At 44.0% G+C, this 17,987-nt stretch overlaps 1 protein-coding gene across 3 annotated transcripts in view; it reads right to left on the bottom strand.

Annotated features, from left to right (window-relative positions):
* HGFAC (HGF activator) overlaps positions 1-17,513 on the bottom strand; it is a 48,750-nt gene extending 31,237 nt beyond the window's left edge. The window contains exons 1-6 of one of the 3 annotated variants that reach the window (XM_066996526.1): positions 16,687-17,513; positions 15,977-16,085; positions 15,368-15,856; positions 14,226-14,357; positions 7,867-7,963; positions 1,924-1,997 (exon numbers count right to left, since the gene is read on the bottom strand). In XM_066996526.1, the coding sequence (XP_066852627.1) occupies positions 1,924-1,997; positions 7,867-7,963; positions 14,226-14,357; positions 15,368-15,377 (313 nt within the window). In that variant the 5' untranslated portion in view covers positions 15,378-15,856; positions 15,977-16,085; positions 16,687-17,513. Of the gene's footprint in view, positions 1-1,923; positions 1,998-7,866; positions 7,964-9,777; positions 9,833-11,288; positions 11,642-14,225; positions 14,503-15,367; positions 15,857-15,976; positions 16,086-16,686 lie in introns of those variants that run through there. The other 2 variants (XM_013179011.3, XM_066996525.1) reach the window with 2 other exon arrangements.
* Between the last annotated feature and the right edge of the window lie 474 nt (positions 17,514-17,987).

Genomic DNA, 17,987 nt, shown 5'->3' with positions numbered 1-17,987 from the left:
GGTGGTCTGGGACCCATTCACAGCAGTGAAGAAACAGCACAACAGAAACTCTACCCCCAAGACTGCAGAGAGAAATGGAAAAGGGCTGAAAGATAAGTCCTGAGAAGAAATGGAGGGTGGAAATAAACACTGTAAGGCTGGGGAGAGACAAGAGAGGGGCAGGAACCCTCCTATTATATTCACTTTAGGTAGGGCCCAGGGGCAGTTTTCAGGTGCCGAAGAATCACTGGTGGGGCTGGACCTGAGTTGTGCCTGCCGGGACGCTCACTAACATGGAAATGCAAAGCACAGGACTTGGAGAGCTGCTTCCTCAGTCACTGAAACAGCCTCCTTCCATCAGCCAGACACCACTGTGACATGGTTTCACTGGAGGATTAAAATAGTCATGAGTTACTGCTTCCAACACTTCACACTCTGGGAAGGCACCCGTGAATAAGGAAGTGGAGCCTTCATGACCTGACTCTTGCAAGCATGAACTGTCTATAAAGTCTGTGTTCATGTCTGGCACACTTGCATTACAAAGGCACATGCACTGCTGCTTGTTTTGGGTTAGGCCATTTGTCTCTGATCTACTGTTGATCTGTTTTAAAGCCAGGCTGGAAAATAATTTAAAGTTGTTAAGTTTTAAATGATGATGCTGCGTACTGCTTAATTTGAGACTCTCAGGATGATTCAGCCAGCATTGGCTTTTCAAGTGCTCTGGTAGATTGTAATATGTTTGACAATGAGTCTCCTGACAGGATGGAGAAATCCCTGCAAGGGGATGGCAGAAAATGTCCTTTGTTTGAAAGTGAGAAGGGAACATGCAAGGTTGTCCAGCCAGATTCCACAGACTAAACAAGACAGGTCACATCTGAAAGCAGTATCAAGGAGAACAGAGGAACATGATCAACATTTAAACACAGATCCAAAAACAGACACGGGGCATCAAGTCTGATCAGTGCTACACCTGATTTTTCAACACTGCTCTGTCACTGTATAAATTGAGAACTAGATGTGTATGTTCCTACAAAGTGAGTGAGTTAGATGCTTCAAAATGGATGTTAGATGCTGCCAAATGAGATCCCCAAGCAGCCAGCTTGGAAGCATGAAGTTGGGGAGACAGCCATGCAGGGGCCAGCCATTGAGGTAACGCTGAGGACATGGATGCACGTTCCTCACAGGAATGCTTGGGACGTGGTGATTTCACCCACTGTGTCAATTAGGAGTGACTTAGATAGAAAGGAGAGTTTACCACAGATCTTGGCTTCTCGTTTTAGGCAGACTTTCACAATGAGGTAATCATAGCACTTGAGTGGGGTGATCCACATGAAGAGGTAGCACTGCTTGGCTAAATAACCCTTTCCTTCTCCCTCAGTTCTCCTGCAATGAAGCATCCGTCCTCTTGTATTCTCTGAAGCAGCCCATAACCCAAGGAAGCCTGGTTTTGAAGGCCTACTCCTTACTCTGAGATCTTGAGGCAGGACAGCTGTAAAGTCATGGCTGTGTGTTGTACACAGCGTGAAATGTTTCTGTACCTTCTAAAAATTAATGCTCAAAGAGACAGAAAATGTAGCTGATTAGATGAGGGGGAAACTAAAAGGCACCTCCAAAGCATGAGGGAGAAGATGATCACCTCTGTGCTCAGCAGGAGCTCAGATTTCCATATTGGCTCTGCCATAATTTCTCTCCATGGCTTCGGGTTAGTCAACAGTGAATTAAAGACTCTGTGATATTCACAGCCTCATGGTTATGAATATTCAATGGCTATGAATTCACAGTTATGGTTATGCAGAGTCACAGAGAGACCCCAGAAATGGTTAGTGTGAAGGCTTGTTCTGTGTACACCAAATAAAAGCTTCACAGAAGGCACTGTCCCCTCTTACTGCAGGTGGAAAAGTAGGATGCAGGTACATGGTGTGACTAGGCAATAGCTTGCCTTACCTGGCTGCTCTTTGGACAACAACTTACAGTACCCCCACTTCCTGTCGCGGTCGTAGTTATGTGTTGTTGAACACCTGGAAAGAATTAGAGATGCAGCTTAGAGCAGCTTCAAACAGCGTGGATGTTGCACCAGATGAAGCAAGAGGACCCCTCACAATCACAGAGAATGAAGGGCAAGCATGGGAAGTTGTTTCACCCTGGCTGTTGTTGGAGCAATCTGTGCACAGAATATTGGGAATTTTGGCTTTAAATAAAGATCTTGCAGAGAAGAAGATGCTTATGAGGGTTCACAGGCTTAGGGCTACTACAGACCACTGTGCCCCTCAAAACATTGCTTCATTATAGCCAGGCACCTTCTTTTTGCTCTCAGTCCAGAAAGACCGAGAATACATTTTTACATTGAAACTACATGGCCTTTGCTCTTTGGCGATAAGTAAATTCATACTTTTTTCCTAGTCAGCATCTGTTTCATTCAAACTCTCTCAACACCAGAGGAAAATATATGCCTTTTTGTTGTTGTTGTTAAAGATGCTCTGCCCCATCTGTCTCAAACTAAATACAGACTGAGATGTGGAAGCAGAACCTGAGATCCCCAATGAATCCTCCAGAAAAGGAAAAAAAAAGAATCTGCTTTCCATTTCTAAGATTAGAAAACAAAAGACAGAAATAAAAACCAAAACCAAAGCCAATAAATTGTGTCTCCTTTATTCATTACAGAACTAGCCAAACAGGACCCAACCCATTTCTGATGCCTGCCAGTTACCTTTAATAAACTGTGGAGGCAGGAGACTGTCCGCAGAGGGACTTTCTCTTGGCTTGCAGCAGCAAAGATATTTTGCACTCAGTTCCTTTAAAGTATTTCTAATTTTTAGCTTGCCTGACAAAATGAGGAAATAACTGACGTATGGGTGGTTTCCAAAGGCACGGATAAACCCTCTGCTTTCTGCAGAGCAGCACGTTGAATCCTGCACCCCACACTGCCTGTGAGAACCCTACCAAGGCACCATCCATCCAGACTTTGATGGTCACATAGTCTGTGCACTCTTCTTGCCCTTATCTGTCTGTTGCCTCCAAGACTCATAGCACTCCCACGAGCATTAAGTTCATATTCCCCTCTTGCAGAGGTAGACTTACAGGTTTCCCCAAGGTCATGCAGGGAGTGCGTGACTGAACCGAGGCTGAACCCCAGAGGTCCACATCCTATCCCAATATTCCATCCACCAAAATATCTTTCTTAACTGGACATGGCAGTAAGGGACACAGTTTAGGGACATGGTTTAGTGATAGGGCTCGGTAGGTCAGGTTAATGGTTGGACTTAATGAACTTGAAGGTCTTTTCCAATCTAAACGATCAAATGGTTCTATGGTTCTGTAATAAATATTAGTTGTACCGTCTGTCACCACATAGGGAAATGTGTAGCTACAGGGCATTGGAAGAAATAGAAGTTTGCTTTATTTAACATGTCAAATAATCTGGCTTTATTATTTGTATTTTCATCATACATTGAACAGTTGTGGTATTAAATTATCTTTCCACCCTAGGACCCCACAAGCTAGGTCAAAATTTTATTGTAGAGCACATCTGCTTTTTTAACTGCCCTACCTCGCTTCTACTAGATGCTATGTGGTATTTAAAATGCTTTGGTTCCTATAGAGCGACTGAATAGGCCATGTATGTTAAGTTAGTTGACCTTAATCATATAAGGTACATAAAAAGAAAGGTGCTTAGTATTCTAATGCAAAATAACACGTTCTTAAAGATACTGCTTTCTCACAGGCATTAAGGTCCATGCAATTCTGCTGGGAGTTAATGGAAATTTCCCTGTGCTCTTTTGGTGGCAAGTGGATCATCGTACTCTTTTAAAGGATGGTCTACAGCACATGAAGATCACAGCGAGTTAAGTGCTTCTCAGCAGTGTGCTACTTGTGTTACTGTTGGCAAAATGGCCTCAGACTTAACATTTCATTTGTGCCAGTAATGACGGGGAAGGAGAGTTTTCTGACTGACATAATTATTGATTTAGCAGAGTGGTGTTACACTAGCAGCATGGGGGAGGCAAATGAAAAAGGTTCTGTATACATCTAAAAGTAGAACTGAGTATTTGTCATAATGAATTTGAGCAAATTCCTGTCATTAGGGGGAAAAATTATACAAAAAGTAATACTCTCTGGACTCTGTCCAGTAGGTGCCAAGTTAGAAGCAAATAGAGAACTCCATTTTTTTCTTCCTAAAGGTTTTTTGTCGTAAGAGGTCCTGCCATTGCTTCTTCCACTGGCTTCCTGCAACCCACTGATCCTCCCACCTAAAGCTCTTCATAACCTGTCCCTCATTCCCTATCACCTCACAATGACTACGAAGACATTGATCCTGCCCTGGGCAGCCGGGCTGCCTCCTCAGTGCCAGGCTTCTTGCACATTTGTATAAGCTTTACATATTATACCGTGTTTCTCTTACTGTTTGGGAGCTAGGCACATCCTCAAAGCTACCTCACTATTCTCCCTCCTTTCCCTTTTTAATATCTGTTATTCACTGGGAGGCTTTCCAAAAATGTGATAACATTTTGGTTTTTCACAGGCTGTTGCCTCCAGCAGGCAGACCAGCCAATATCAGCTTATTATTTCTTTGTGCTGGTTTTACTTATGCCCACTCTCAAAATTTATGGGATAATAAATGTCTTTACATCAGCCTGTCACATAAAATTGTCAATGAAAAAGTGAAAACTTAAATACACAGATATTGAACTACACCAGAATCAGTAGTAGCACAACACTGCTAGGGGTTGATTAAACCAACACTTTAACCTATGTGCGATAAACAACATGGGAATGCAATCAGGAATGGGCAGACAAAATGGTGGATCACAGATGTGGCCTAACTGACAGGTAGAACAAATGGAAGAAGGGCTATTTTACCCATTGGGAGCATTTTGGGAGCCTTAATAATAAAACCTTTTGGAGACCATACAAAGCACTGAGCTAGAGCCAGATAGGTGCAAGGAAAGAGCTCCGTGGTCATGCCTGGTGCTATCACCATGTTTGAGGCATGGAGGTTCCCTCTGGCCTCCTTAGGCATTGCCCTGGCCATGAGAGGTGGCCTGACTTTGCCAAGAACCACCAAAGCAACCACCACCAGCACCAGCAGAAACAAAAGCCTGATGCCTGGTGTCTCCTGGCTCACCCAGGATGTCCTTCTCCTTTCATCAACTGCCATAAACTTTCCAGCTTGAAATTCACTACCTTTTGCCTTCTGCCAGCTGGCCAAAAAGCCCCCTTTAGAGGGCTTGAGCAGGATCTCAGGGGAGCTCATCCCACCACTGGCGGAAGGGACAGGGTGCTGGCAGCAGCCCTGCAGCCTCAGGGTTGGCTCAGTCACAGTTCAGACCAGCCACTGCATTTGCTCTCACAAATGTCCCTGGGACTTTCACCCCCATTTTGTCCATCCCTACACTGCTTTGTTTCTGGAGGTGGGAATGAGCTTCACCACCAGTTCCAGCTAGTTTTTTTTTCCTCTAACACAAAAGGCAAATTTACATGACATCTTTAGTACCTGGTAAGAGAATGCTAAATAGGAATTTATCTGTGAAAACAGATTATAATTAAAGGGGAATGCAATACAGGATGCTGTTAAAGGAAGTTTGTTATTTGAATACTGCAATTATTTTGTCTCCTTTCCTGTGTTTTCGATAAATATTTATAAAGATACAACATTGTTTGTTGCACTCAGAGTTAAGTAGGGAGAGGTTTCTGCAGTCAGAACTCCGACTTATTTTGAAATGTTTAATGCTAGAAATCATCAAGGTCATGTCTGATCTTCTTACCACGTTCAGTCCTTTTAATCAACATCTCAGCTTTCATAAGTGAGATATTCTGCATTGTGTTGAGATAGACACTGATCTTAAATGCTTTCTGAAGCAGGACTGTCTTTTTATTAAACCTAATATGATGGGTTAGCACACGATACCTGTGCCATAGGTAGTGTAAGAATGCACGTAACAAAACTAAAGCCAATGGAAGCAGGCTTTGGCTCATGGCATAAAGTCTGGCCTTGAGTCATGCCTTAAGGTTTGACCTGAGGAGTATGAACATGTACTCATTAAGTGCATACTCTAGCACTCTCTTGGGCTTGATCAAGCACAGAAAGCCAATTATTACAGAGAACCCTTGCAGACTAAGCAAAATATCTAAAAAGGAGCAATTTCTCCCAGTCTGGTCTCATTCCCAAGAGGCAGGTGGCTCCCAGCCTCCCACCATCTCCATCCTTGCTTGCAGCTCATGGGCAGACAGGAGCAGGAAGGAGCTGAGCCTTGCCCTCGCCTGTCTGTCCCCTGGGACCAGTCCTTCACCATCAGCCCTGCGTGGGCTGGTGCCAACGCACACAAACATGCACAGAGCACATTTCCCAACTGTTCCTCAGGGCTCTGTTCCTGGCATCTGTGTGCCCAAAGTCACACGCTGCGTTGCTTTTATCTTATGAAAGAAGAGTAAACACTAGCCAGAAGGTCAGCCATGGGGTTAAATGGCCTGTCAAAACCAAACAGCTCCAGCTGCCCTCCTCATCTACCCGCTTGTAAATGGCTTTTAAAAAAATAGGAAGTACAACTGCAAAGTGTCCAAGGTCAGCTCTAAAGTATGCTTTAACCTTGGATCCCATACATTCACAGGTTTTCCATTTCTGTAGCCTAACTGGCTAAAAACAAATACACAGAGTGTCACGTATTAACAAGACTCATCTTAAACATTGTGTGAGATTAAGTGGGTCCAAAGGTCAAGCTCATTGTGGCTGCAGTCCACCAAGGACAGGTTTCACACTAGATAATTATTCCAGTTCCCTTCCTTTAGTGATGACGTTCTTGAATCCTTGAGGTGTTTCTTGTCTGGATTGTATCTTTGGATGCTGAGGACAATCAGATATGCTCTCCTAACCTGAAGCTCTGTGTCCATTTGCAACACATGTTGTGTTGTTTGTATTACACCAGCCCTTGCACTTGAAACAGATGTGCCATCAGAAAGACAATAAAGATCCTAAAAAAAAATTAGTGCAACATAAAACCTGCAAGTTCTGTCCCACATGGGCCAGCAATACACGCTCTGCAAAGCATCTTCATCCTGAAAATGTGTATGTATGTGCCTTTCACATAGGTCATCTGTGCATATTTTCTTACGTTAGTGGTGCCCATATACTCTCTGCTTTGTTGCCTTTGGTCTCTGTTAATACACTCATTAGACAGGTTTGTCTGCAAGTTAGTCTTGTTTATTCAGTGCTTGTTGCAGTAGGGTTCCCACCTGACTGCCCTTAACACTACATGAATAACGAATACTAACAACTTCCACGTGTGAAAGTACAACCTTTGCTCAAAATTAGGAGACCTGGTCTTAAACATACTAGTAGAATAAATGTCTACTCAGGAATAATGCACCATGCAAAAGGAGCCTGGTGCCAATCAGAATAGAAATTAGAGATATGGGGAAAAAGCCAACTTCCCTCAAAAATCAGCTTCAAAAATCAGCTTGTCCCTGCTGCACTACAAGTACAGCCCACAAAAATCAACCAATTCCTTAACAGAGTGTCACTTCTTACAGGTGGTCATATCTCTCCCTTTGCCTTCAGCAGAGGGTTGCTACCTGGTAGTTCCTCATGCTGGCTTGTTCTGTACCAGCTCTCCCCACTGATATAATTACAATTCCAATCTGAAGGCCAAGGAAAATAACATTTCTGCAATTGCTGAAATTTATGTGGCCCTGGGGACCCCAAAACTGGGTTCACCCCCCCCTTTGTGCACAAATATTGATCCAAGGACCATGAGTATCAGCAGAGGAACAGCATTGCCCTCAGTGGGCACAAGAACGACCCCATGTTAATTATTACAAAAACAAGATTAAAATACTAAAAGCATGACACTTTCATTTGAACATTGTCTTCATTTGTGAACAATGTTAACTTACCATTTCTTTCGGGAAAATATATTTGATAAACAAGAGTGGTAAAGCCTTCCGCCATACCGGAAAGGAAATTTGCATAAATTTCCATCCTCTGTAAACACTGCAATACAAGAATAAAAACCTCGTCATGCACTTGAACACCAGCCCACAGGTGTATATATACATATTGTATGTTATTATATGAAATTGTAAAGATAGGTGACTTTAGGTTTTTCAGCTGCGCTTTGGATTCTGTGTCTTTGCAACTTCCAGTGCATAAGAAGAGGCCAAAAATCCTACATAATGACTAAGTCAACAGAGAGCAATGGGCTGTGTGGTAAAGATCGCAGATCATTTCAAGCTCAAAATACATTACAATTTCTGGTACAGCAAATGCCAATTATATTCATTAATCGCAATTTTCATTTCTAATTACGGAGTATTGTAATAGCACATTAAATTGATTTCTGAAGTAGTATCCTTTCAGGCTACCTTTCACTTTGTAACATCTGTTTAAAACAATTAAGGCACCAGGCAGTACAAACTGAAATAGAAACAGCCAGGGGAAAGAAGGTTTTAAAGGTTGTGGGGAAAGGTTAGGGGGTGATGGATAATTCTGTATCCCTTTGGGATAAATGGAGATAAATCAGTGGGACTGGTGTCTGAAAAGGGCAAGTTTTACGTTTGCCAAGTCAGCGATAGTTTTGTAAGGATGGGTGGTGGGAGTCTAACAGAAAAAAAATCCTTCAAGATGAGTGTTGAGAATGAAAGAGACTGAAGATAATAAAAGACAATGGAAAACTGTCAGAGCTTATTTAACCATTAAACTAAAAGCAATCCATTCTGAGAACCAGGAGCATGAATGGGAAGCCAACCGCTGTTGTAGGTGAGAAATGGGGCGTACAACCAAGCCTGCAGCACGGCATGTTTCCATTTCTTGGTGACGACGTGCAATCGCTCCACGTCCTGAGCTTACCCTGCAGTCACGGCTGGAGCTCCTGCACACTCTTGCAGTATCTGTTAACCCTTTCAAGCCCTGACATATCATCTCAAAGAGCTGCTGAGGCCAGTTGTTAGCACTATGGAATAAAGTAACCCAGCCTTGTGGTCCTAGCCCTTTCTGGCCAACTGGAATTACAGTCACCCCAACACTTCTGCATTGCCACTGCAAAATAGCTTCCACAAGACCCTTTGCTATCACTTTTTGAAACTTGGTTTTCATTATCTGAACGAATTGGGTAAATGTTCAGATATTTACCTTAGCTGCCTGATAGTTCCCGTTACATGTAGCAAGGACAGTTGTGAAAACACATCCATCCAGAAGACATATTTCATCCCATAGGTTGCTAAAGACTGTTCTAAGCTATAAAGGCACCACTAATGGTCCAATTCATATAATCCATAATGGCAAAAGCACAGGGCAATAAAAGCTTTAAAACTGGAAGTCTGCAATGCCTGCACACAGCCAGGACATCTGATTTTTAAGGTGACATCTAAATAAAGGCAGTGCAGCAAATTGCATGGTACTCAAACCCTCCTCTCACACAGAGATCAAGGACTGTGGCAGAAATTGAACCCATACATACAAAGAGCTCATGTACTTTAAAGTGCAGGGCAGACACAGCTCTGATTAAAATAAAGGGAGTTGCACATCTACAGCCTGACCGTGTTGTGAGAAAACATAAGTCACACCAGCTCAAAAAAATGAAAATCCCATCAGCACCTTCGCATTAATCCCCACCTGAAGGGAAATTATCTGAGATGCCTGAGCTAATCCCAAATTCACCTCTATGCAGACATTAATATTATCATAACCATTCCATAATCCTTATTCATGTTGAAACAAAGACAGGCTTACTACCGGCTTGCACAGCATGGATGCAGACAGACAGATCATTCTTACTGTCAGGAAACCTATTGGATTTGACTTAGTACCTTGTGGGTGAGCGAACTCATGTTTTGAGCCTCTTCCTGCCCCAGATTTGTAGTGCTACAAAGAGAAAAAGAGAATGTGGATTGGAGAGAGAAATTCACTCTGGGAACCATCCTGTACAGATAAACATGCTTTCCAAGGTGCCCTCAAACTGTGTTTCTCTCAGTTCTTCTGCAAAGATCTCATTATTTGCACCTGATTTTAGCTGGGGCACAACCTGATGAACCAGGATAGGTGAACACTGGCTAGTGAAAGGTCTCTGTTAAGCCAGGAAAACACAGAAGGCTGAAGCCCTGCTCCATTTTATCTTTCTACTGCCAAGAGACACATGCCCTGTTTCCCTGCAGAACACATATATGCATTTTGGGGCCAGCTCACAGCTACAAATAATTTTTTTTTTTTTTTTTGAAAAGTCAAAATTCTGACTTTTCCTTCCGTTTAGCTGTATCCCCCGGGACATTAGCTAAAAAAGCAACCTCTGCTTTATCTGGGTTCGCCAATCAGCAAGCAAAGAACACTAGGCTGAGCTGATTTGAAGCCACAGGAAATAATAAGAAGGGTAATAGACCTAAAATGCTGCTGCCATCAAAGGTGCTGACAGTTGAACCATAGAAAGATAAAAATATAATGAAAGCAGTCAAGGAAGCAGCACATCACGAACATAGAGCTGTGCAGAAAATGTAGTAAGTAAGCAGTAAAGCCAAGCTGTTGCTAAGATATATAGGTAGGCTTGAACAGTCCTGGGGAAGAAACAATTTTTGCACTTGCCCTCTGCACTAATTCTGTCTGCACTGGGAAGTCCCTGGTGGCTTCAGCAAAGGCTGATCTTTGTCCTAGGCACCGTGAATGTCCCTCTCTGCTCCGACCTACAATGTCTATGGAAATACTTGTGGTGATAAAAGACTAACCGTGACACACACAAGTGTGGATGAGGGCTATCAGCTGAGCAACTAGGCCATGGTGGATGCCAGGCCACAGCGGGGTTCAAGCAAACTGGCAAAGCCAACCTGGCACGGCCATGCAGTGCCACAGCTGCCCTGCAGACATCCCCCAAAGAGGACACAAAACATGTTTAAAACACTGATGGGTACGTCACAAAAACAGTAATAGGAGGAGATGGTTGCCATCAGGTTGTTACCAGCCAGCAGCAAAGCCTGGTGGGGTAGCACTCTCTTTCCATGCTATTGCAGGTAGCTGCTTCCATCAACACACTTCTGAGATGCATTTTCAAAGTATTACAACTTTGGTAGTCCCTGCTCCCCCTCGCTCTTCCCCCTAGCAAGCATGCACATGAACAATTGCTTTAAATGTATAGGGACGAGCTATCCTACAGGCCCCTGGTTAGTCAGCATTGCTGCGAGCCCTGATCTAACAAACCCGTTTTGTGTTTCACTCGAAGCACTCTTCCCTTCCGTCTGGCCAGCGGCATCACTCATTCAGCCCCTGGGCAACATCATCCTGCCAGGCAGCACGTAGGAGATCAGCCACTCCAAAGCAGAGGAATCACACTTACCATCCTCAAACAGTCACCACTCAGAGCCAGGGCCAAGACAAGAGCGAAAGCAGCACAGGCTTTCATCTTCGCTCTCCTCTCACGAAGGTTTTGCCTGGCAGAAGGAAGCTTCCAGGGCTGGGCTGGAGCAGGAGGGTGAATCAGCAAGGAGCTTTCGCAAGGCACTGTGATTTACTTGACTTTAGGGTATTTTAGTTTTCTAAGTAAGCAGAGCTCTTATCGTTAATCATTAATGTCTTTGTGGGTAGATGGGAATGCCATGGAGTGAGATACTCTGCCTAAACCACAGGGAGCAAAGAGGTTACAAAGTGCCTGTCCCTCTCTGATAGACAGCAGTGTCCTCCCTTCCCTCCCCTGGGCTCATTAAGTGGCTAAAGGCACCTCCAGAACAGCTGATCCAATGTTGCCTGTAACAGAAATCATTTAGCACCCAGTCACTTCTCATCTTCCCTTCACGAGCTAATTAAAAGCATGGTATAGCAATAACAGGGAGCTCCCAACAAGCCCACTCAGGAAATGACATTGCATTGCAAAATATGGAACAGATCAATGCCAGTATCAGACAGAGGAATTACTCATTAACAGATGGTTACCTGCCCAGCTGTGACTTACAACAACAGCCCTGCAGAGCAACAGACTGGGAAAACTAAAAGGGGAGAGAACACACAGCACTGACAAAACAGTCGGTGTACCAAAAATCTCCCTTCTGCAGCCACCTGAGCAAAACCATCTGTCCAGCAAGTGCTCGGCCACAATAGCTGCACAGAAGCTCTTCTAATGGGGATGCAGAGTATTGCTAAAACTGAGATTTCACCAGCAGAGGCTGTTCCAGCCCCACCTTGCCCCACAACCAAAATCCACAGGTTTGGCTGGTATAACTGTGCCTGTGCTCCAGGCTCTTGCCAGCCATCTGCTGTCAATCAGGGACCGCACCTCTTCACACCCTAAATCCACAGAGCCACAGCAGCAGAAGGAATAACATAGCCCTTGCTTAAGTTTTCTTCTGCCCTTTGAAGTTTCACCAGCTCAGCTATGGAAGGGGCATGATTTTTTGTTTTACCCCAACACGACAATGGCATTAAGGCCCTGGGACTGAGAGGCACGATTTTTCTATGACGGTTTATCATGTTGGAGGGAATTTCCACTGGATGTGCTATCATGCTGCTGTGTCTGTCATCACAGTAATAGCTCTTGTTAGTACAATTATGCAGATATAGAATTATAGACAAAACTTTCCTACTGTCAGTAAGGCTTCAAACAGCAGGAACCACATAAATTTGAGACTGTCTCCTTCAAAATCCGGCAAAGAGCAAACAAGCAGAAAAAGATTATGCCATTATGCACTGTTTGTTGGCTGAAGATTTGAAATTTAAAAAAGCTTCAGAATGGACTCACAGAACATATCTGTCTAATTTTTCTTCTTTTTACAAATAGGAAATAAGAGGTAGAGACACTCTGGTCTGTCTGTAGACACCTAGCAAAGCTGGAACACAGGTTTCCACTTCCTACCCTCATTCTTGACTTAGGTCATTAGATTTCAGTCTAGTAATTCCTATCCAATGACTCGCAGACATCTCTTAGCATCTAGGCTCCTAAATTGTGGAGGGGGCGAAGGGGGTAGAGGGGAGCCATTGGTTGGTGTTCCATCCAAAGTCCCCAAAAGCTCTGTAGAAAGAGAAGAGAGTGAGGACTGGACAGCAAGAGAAGGAGGAAGATGCTTCTTTAACACTAAAAATCTCCTTCCACCCATTTCCAGAATAAAAACCATCCACTTCTGGAACTAAAAACATTTCAGTGGTGACCAAGACAGGTTGTAGGAAAGCTTTTTCATATATCTAAAAGGAAGAAAGTAGAAAAAGAAATGATTTGTCCCCCTTCAGTGTGTCTGCTCCTGGTTGCTGTCTCTTGGCACTGAACTACAACCAAGAGTTGTAGAACGTCTTTCTGGGGAGTCACAACTCTAAGCCTTTGGCTGAAACTGGTTCCTTAATACAAGGGAAAGAAAGAAGCAACACCAGGGATGTTGCAGGCAGAAGGCAAAAGAAGACATCAAAGCAAGCAGTTGCCATGGCTGCTTCCAGGAGCCGCCCAAGGAGCACCACCACGTAATGGGAATCACCTCTGAGCTCTGAATCACCCAACAGTGATTTCAGGGTTCAGACAGATATGAACCACCAAAAAGCCCTAACTACTACAGGAACACTGCCTGCATTGGTTCAGCAGAGAGGTGTCTGAGCAGATCTTACTGCTACAGAGATAAAGCAAAATTTGAGATTTTTTTTTTTAAATAATGTTAAGTGATTAGTGACCCTATGGCTTATTTATATCCAGGAGAAAGTCTGCCTGCCTTTGTCAGGCTTTTTCTAGAATCTGTAAAAAGCACTTTTTAAGAGGAAGAAATATTTAATTGGCAAGGAGCTACTCAGAAAACTGGAGATTCAATTTTGGTATTGAATTCTTAGAAACCTCAGAGGGCATTGGGAACTTGAGACTTCATGAGAATGAAGAACATTGGAGGCTGCAGATATTTGTGTCTTTCCACCTGAAGTTTTCGGTCATGAGCAGCCCAAGAAGCATGCATACAGGGAACACACTTTGGGAACAGATCTGGGGAAAGAGAGTTCAGATGTGTTAACATCCATAATCCTTTACACAGTGCTGGGCGAGCTGGGAAGGACCCCAAAGGCACCAAGGAGGGAGGACAGCCCTTCCCAGCACACGTTCATGCCTAACTCTTTAACTCTCTCCTTTAGAGAATCCAGCTGCACAGGGCTTCCAGCATGAAAATAACAGAAATGGGTACAAAATCAGCAGCACAGAACTTAGGACTCTCCAGCAAGTGCAGCCTATTTTATTTACTCATGTACATCGGTGCCGCAATCCCGGGTGCTCAGGCAGTTTACAGGAATTGCAGCGTGACCTCGGGACTCGACTAACCAGAGACGGAGGCAGAGCACCACACGACGACCCACGGGTCAGGCAGACCAGCCCGCCGAGCTGCTCTCCTCTGCCTTCTCAAACCGCTTCGTCTGTGACTCATCATTTCCAGCATACTGCAGGAAACTTTCCCTAAAGGGAGAAAACAGTTGTGTGTGGACAGAGAAGATATCATAACATCAACAAGAGAAGCAGTGATGTGGAAACAGTCCCTGCCACTCTCAGGATAAAGTCCCTAATGTTAAATTTCAGAATTCTTTTAGTACCTGTTTCAGTTGAGGCTCCATAAAACACTGAGAATATATATATATATATATATATATATATCATCAGTGTTTATGTTATAGAGGAATATTTATGTTATAAATAGAGGAATAAATTATGTTACAAATAGAGGAAATCTGAAAATAGGAAATAGAGGAAAGACCTGGTGTTGGAGCAATGTTATTTGGCAGCTTCAAAGCATGGGGCCTGTATTGCAGCTCGTTCCACCAGTGAAACTGCAGCTAGAGTCTGGTTCTTGTTTTCTAAGAAAATTCCATTTTCCTTTTAAAGAAAGGCATGTCCTGATTCTTAAATTCACTGCACATAATATTGAACATTTCCTGTGGAGCACACATAATCCAAATGCATTTAGAGCCAGCTTCTGCTACTGCTGAAGTCAATGAAAGGTTTCAAAGAAAGACTGGGAAGTCTTTATCATGTTTGCAGGCTGTAATTCTTCTGTATCAAAGGCTAAAATCCCTCAGTTTCGGCAGTCATTTTCCCTTTATATTAACATCATCATGGGAAAATGAAAAGGCAAATAAACACACAATAAATGAGCAGAAAGAGACAGAAATGCTTGCTGCAGGGGGTATATCACATACTGATTATGCTGCCTCATACATTTGTCTTTTCCTCACTTCCCACATCGCAATGGCTTTTATTTCTTCACATTTAGCAATAATTAGTAAAAGCCCAGACTGAGCCCAGACTCTGAACTACTTAGTAATAATGAAGCAATGTTAACAACCGTCCTTAATCACTCGATACTAACAAAAACTAAATTGAGTCAGGCACCAGCATTAAATAATAAAATTGCAATTTTTTTCATCAAGGAGTTCGCTAGACGTAAATGGAGAAGACAAGTTCAAACATACCTGCATCCATTTACATTCACACCTGTGTATCAGGTACTGAGCTGACTGGGGGAGGAATGTCCCACGGCTGAAGGTTCATCGGTGTGCTCTGTTTTTACAACCTTGCTGTCACTGCTGGACAGGATTACCTTTATCTCTGTGGCTTGAGATCATTCCCATCACCTGCTTTTGGGAGTATTTACCAAAATGTGGCTGTCCTTCTTAATGACTATCCTAATCACCAAAACAGAGGTTAATGCTCCTAGGTTCCAAGGCTAGTGATTTTCTAAAGATTTTAAAGTAAGACAAGATGGGAATCCTGGTGCAGGGGACACAGGTCAAAGCTGTCTCAAGAAACAGAGTAACCTCAACCTGATCGCTGACATCCAAAACCAGGGTCTTCACTGCTGGGCAAGAAGTGAGCCTCCACCTCCTCTTCTCTGTTCTGGAGTGGAGCCCAGAGAAAAGCCATTGCTCTCCTTCGCTGAGGCCACGTGCAATGCAAGAAAGCTGAAATCATTTTGTTTGTTTGCTTACTTCAGAAAAAAAAAAAAAAAAAAAAAAAAAAAAAAAGCTTTGGCTCAAACCAAGCTGGAAAGTGCCCCAGACTGATGAGCTATTCATACGGACCTTAAACAGCATAGCACCTGAAAGGCACCGCTTTCCACATGGGCAAACTGCAACCACAAACACCCCTAGGTGTCACGTCTCCTCTCCTCTCCCTGGGAGCTTCAGGAATCTGTGGGAGGGGAAGGAAGGGGGAATGTTGAATCTACATGATTTTGGCTTTTCCTGTTTCATCCTCTCCTGCAGCAGGCTTTGCTGTTAATATTTGCAGCCATTCATAACCTCAGGCACACTGTAAGAGAGCAAACCAATCCCTTCCCAAACTATCCCCCCCTCTACAAGCAGCAGCAAAGCTGGTAAAAGTGAAGCTGCAAAAGTCTGTTTTTTGGGCATCTGGGATCCAGCAAACACGGATTTGGAGCTGCTGCACTGTAGCAGATCCTGCTGGGATTGAAAGATACGCCTTCACCCAAATGTTTACTCCTCCTCAGCCCTCTCACCTCCCACGCTCCTCCAGCGCCTCTCCTGGCTTCCCTCACCCATGAGCTCACAGCTCTGGGGTTCTCTGCACCGTTTTCCCTTTTCTCTCCAGGGACTGAATCTGTTCTCAGATCTATCGTGTTTATTTTTCATGTCAGTCCCTCACCACCCTCATTCCCCACCCCAACACACTGGCTGTGGATCTCCCATTCCAGACTGTGACCTCCCCAGCAGCCTCCACCACCTCCCCAGCACCCAGCAGGTAGAGCAAACATCTTCTGTACATGTGTTACCTGGTCTTCCTCTCACCGTCGCCTTGTGCAGGGCTTGAGTCTCTCCTTTGGAGGCTCTGCAGACCTTTGTGCTGCCGTCATGACTCCCCACGGAGACACATCTGTCCCTGGACTCTGGGATTATCTCCCTGTGGTCCTCTGCCTTGCATCTCACCATCCTTGGCGTGTTTTTGTTAAATGTCACACTTCACCAAGCCCCACATCCTGCTGCTTACCTGCCCCTTCCAGCCCTTTATCTCATTGGTATCCCTCAGAAATCACCTCTTTGGTCTTGCTTTCCACCAGCAGTGCAGTCCCTCCCCAGCCACATGGTTGCTGTGCTTGTCTCCCTTCCCCAGCCCAACTTGGCCAGCTCATCGCCTGCTCACATCAGGAGCAGGCATACAACCCTCACGTAGCACCCAGCAGGCCACAGCCTTCCCAGCGGCAGCGAGCACCCCTGGGTGCTACTAAGCAGTATGTAAACGCAATCCTGTGAGCACCACCTTCTGTTTCACTATTTTTCCCTTTGGAACACCTGGCTTTGCATTGGTAGGATGTGGTATCAGACAATATCCTGCTTGTGATTTTTCTCTTTTCAACTGGCCGCCTTTCTGTTTACTGATTTTGTAATGGCCTCAAGCTTTCTACTCTGTGAAATCACATTTCAGCCACTGCAACTGCAGCTATGTATTACGAGAGCCCTGCCTTTACTTGCAGCTGTACTTATGAATGTTTCTTTCATACATCCAAAAAACATTAGTTCTGATCTGAAAAATCAAGTCATATAAAAGTAGCTGAGCTTGAGCTTCAAAAAGGAAACCAGGCTGGAATTTTATACACTTAATCACACAAATCTGTGAGTGATTTAAGACTTTACTACAAGCCACAATATGCAGAACCTTCATTGACACAACTCAGACGTGAATCCAGTTGCAAAAACTAACCAATATTTTAGAAGTCCATTTCAAGATGATACTTGGATCTGTTAATGCAGCCAGATGCCACAGCATATCTGAAATACTATGCCTGCAACCAGTCTGGGATGTGTTTGCATGAAGACACTGTTCCTCCTACTGTTTGAGTAAGAGTGGAAAGTAGGGACTTTTTGATATAAACCTTTACTGATAACCCTGGCTGAAACAGCAGGTCCATATAGAGAGGCGTATGATTTTTTTTTAGCCATGTACTCACAGCAAACTGACAAGAAGAGGTGTAGAGGCACCCACCTTCCACTGATGCCAACCCATTTAGGTAACTTCAGCACAGGCTGATTTGCAATTGTTAGGCATGTACATTTTTAGCTGTGCTCAAATTCCTGC

Source organism: Anser cygnoides, chromosome 4 (genome assembly GCF_040182565.1).
Source record: "Anser cygnoides isolate HZ-2024a breed goose chromosome 4, Taihu_goose_T2T_genome, whole genome shotgun sequence".
Classification (NCBI taxonomy): Eukaryota; Metazoa; Chordata; class Aves; order Anseriformes; family Anatidae; genus Anser; species Anser cygnoides.
The sequence above is the reverse complement of the archived record's forward strand: the minus strand, read 5'-3'. Positions and strand labels throughout refer to the sequence as shown.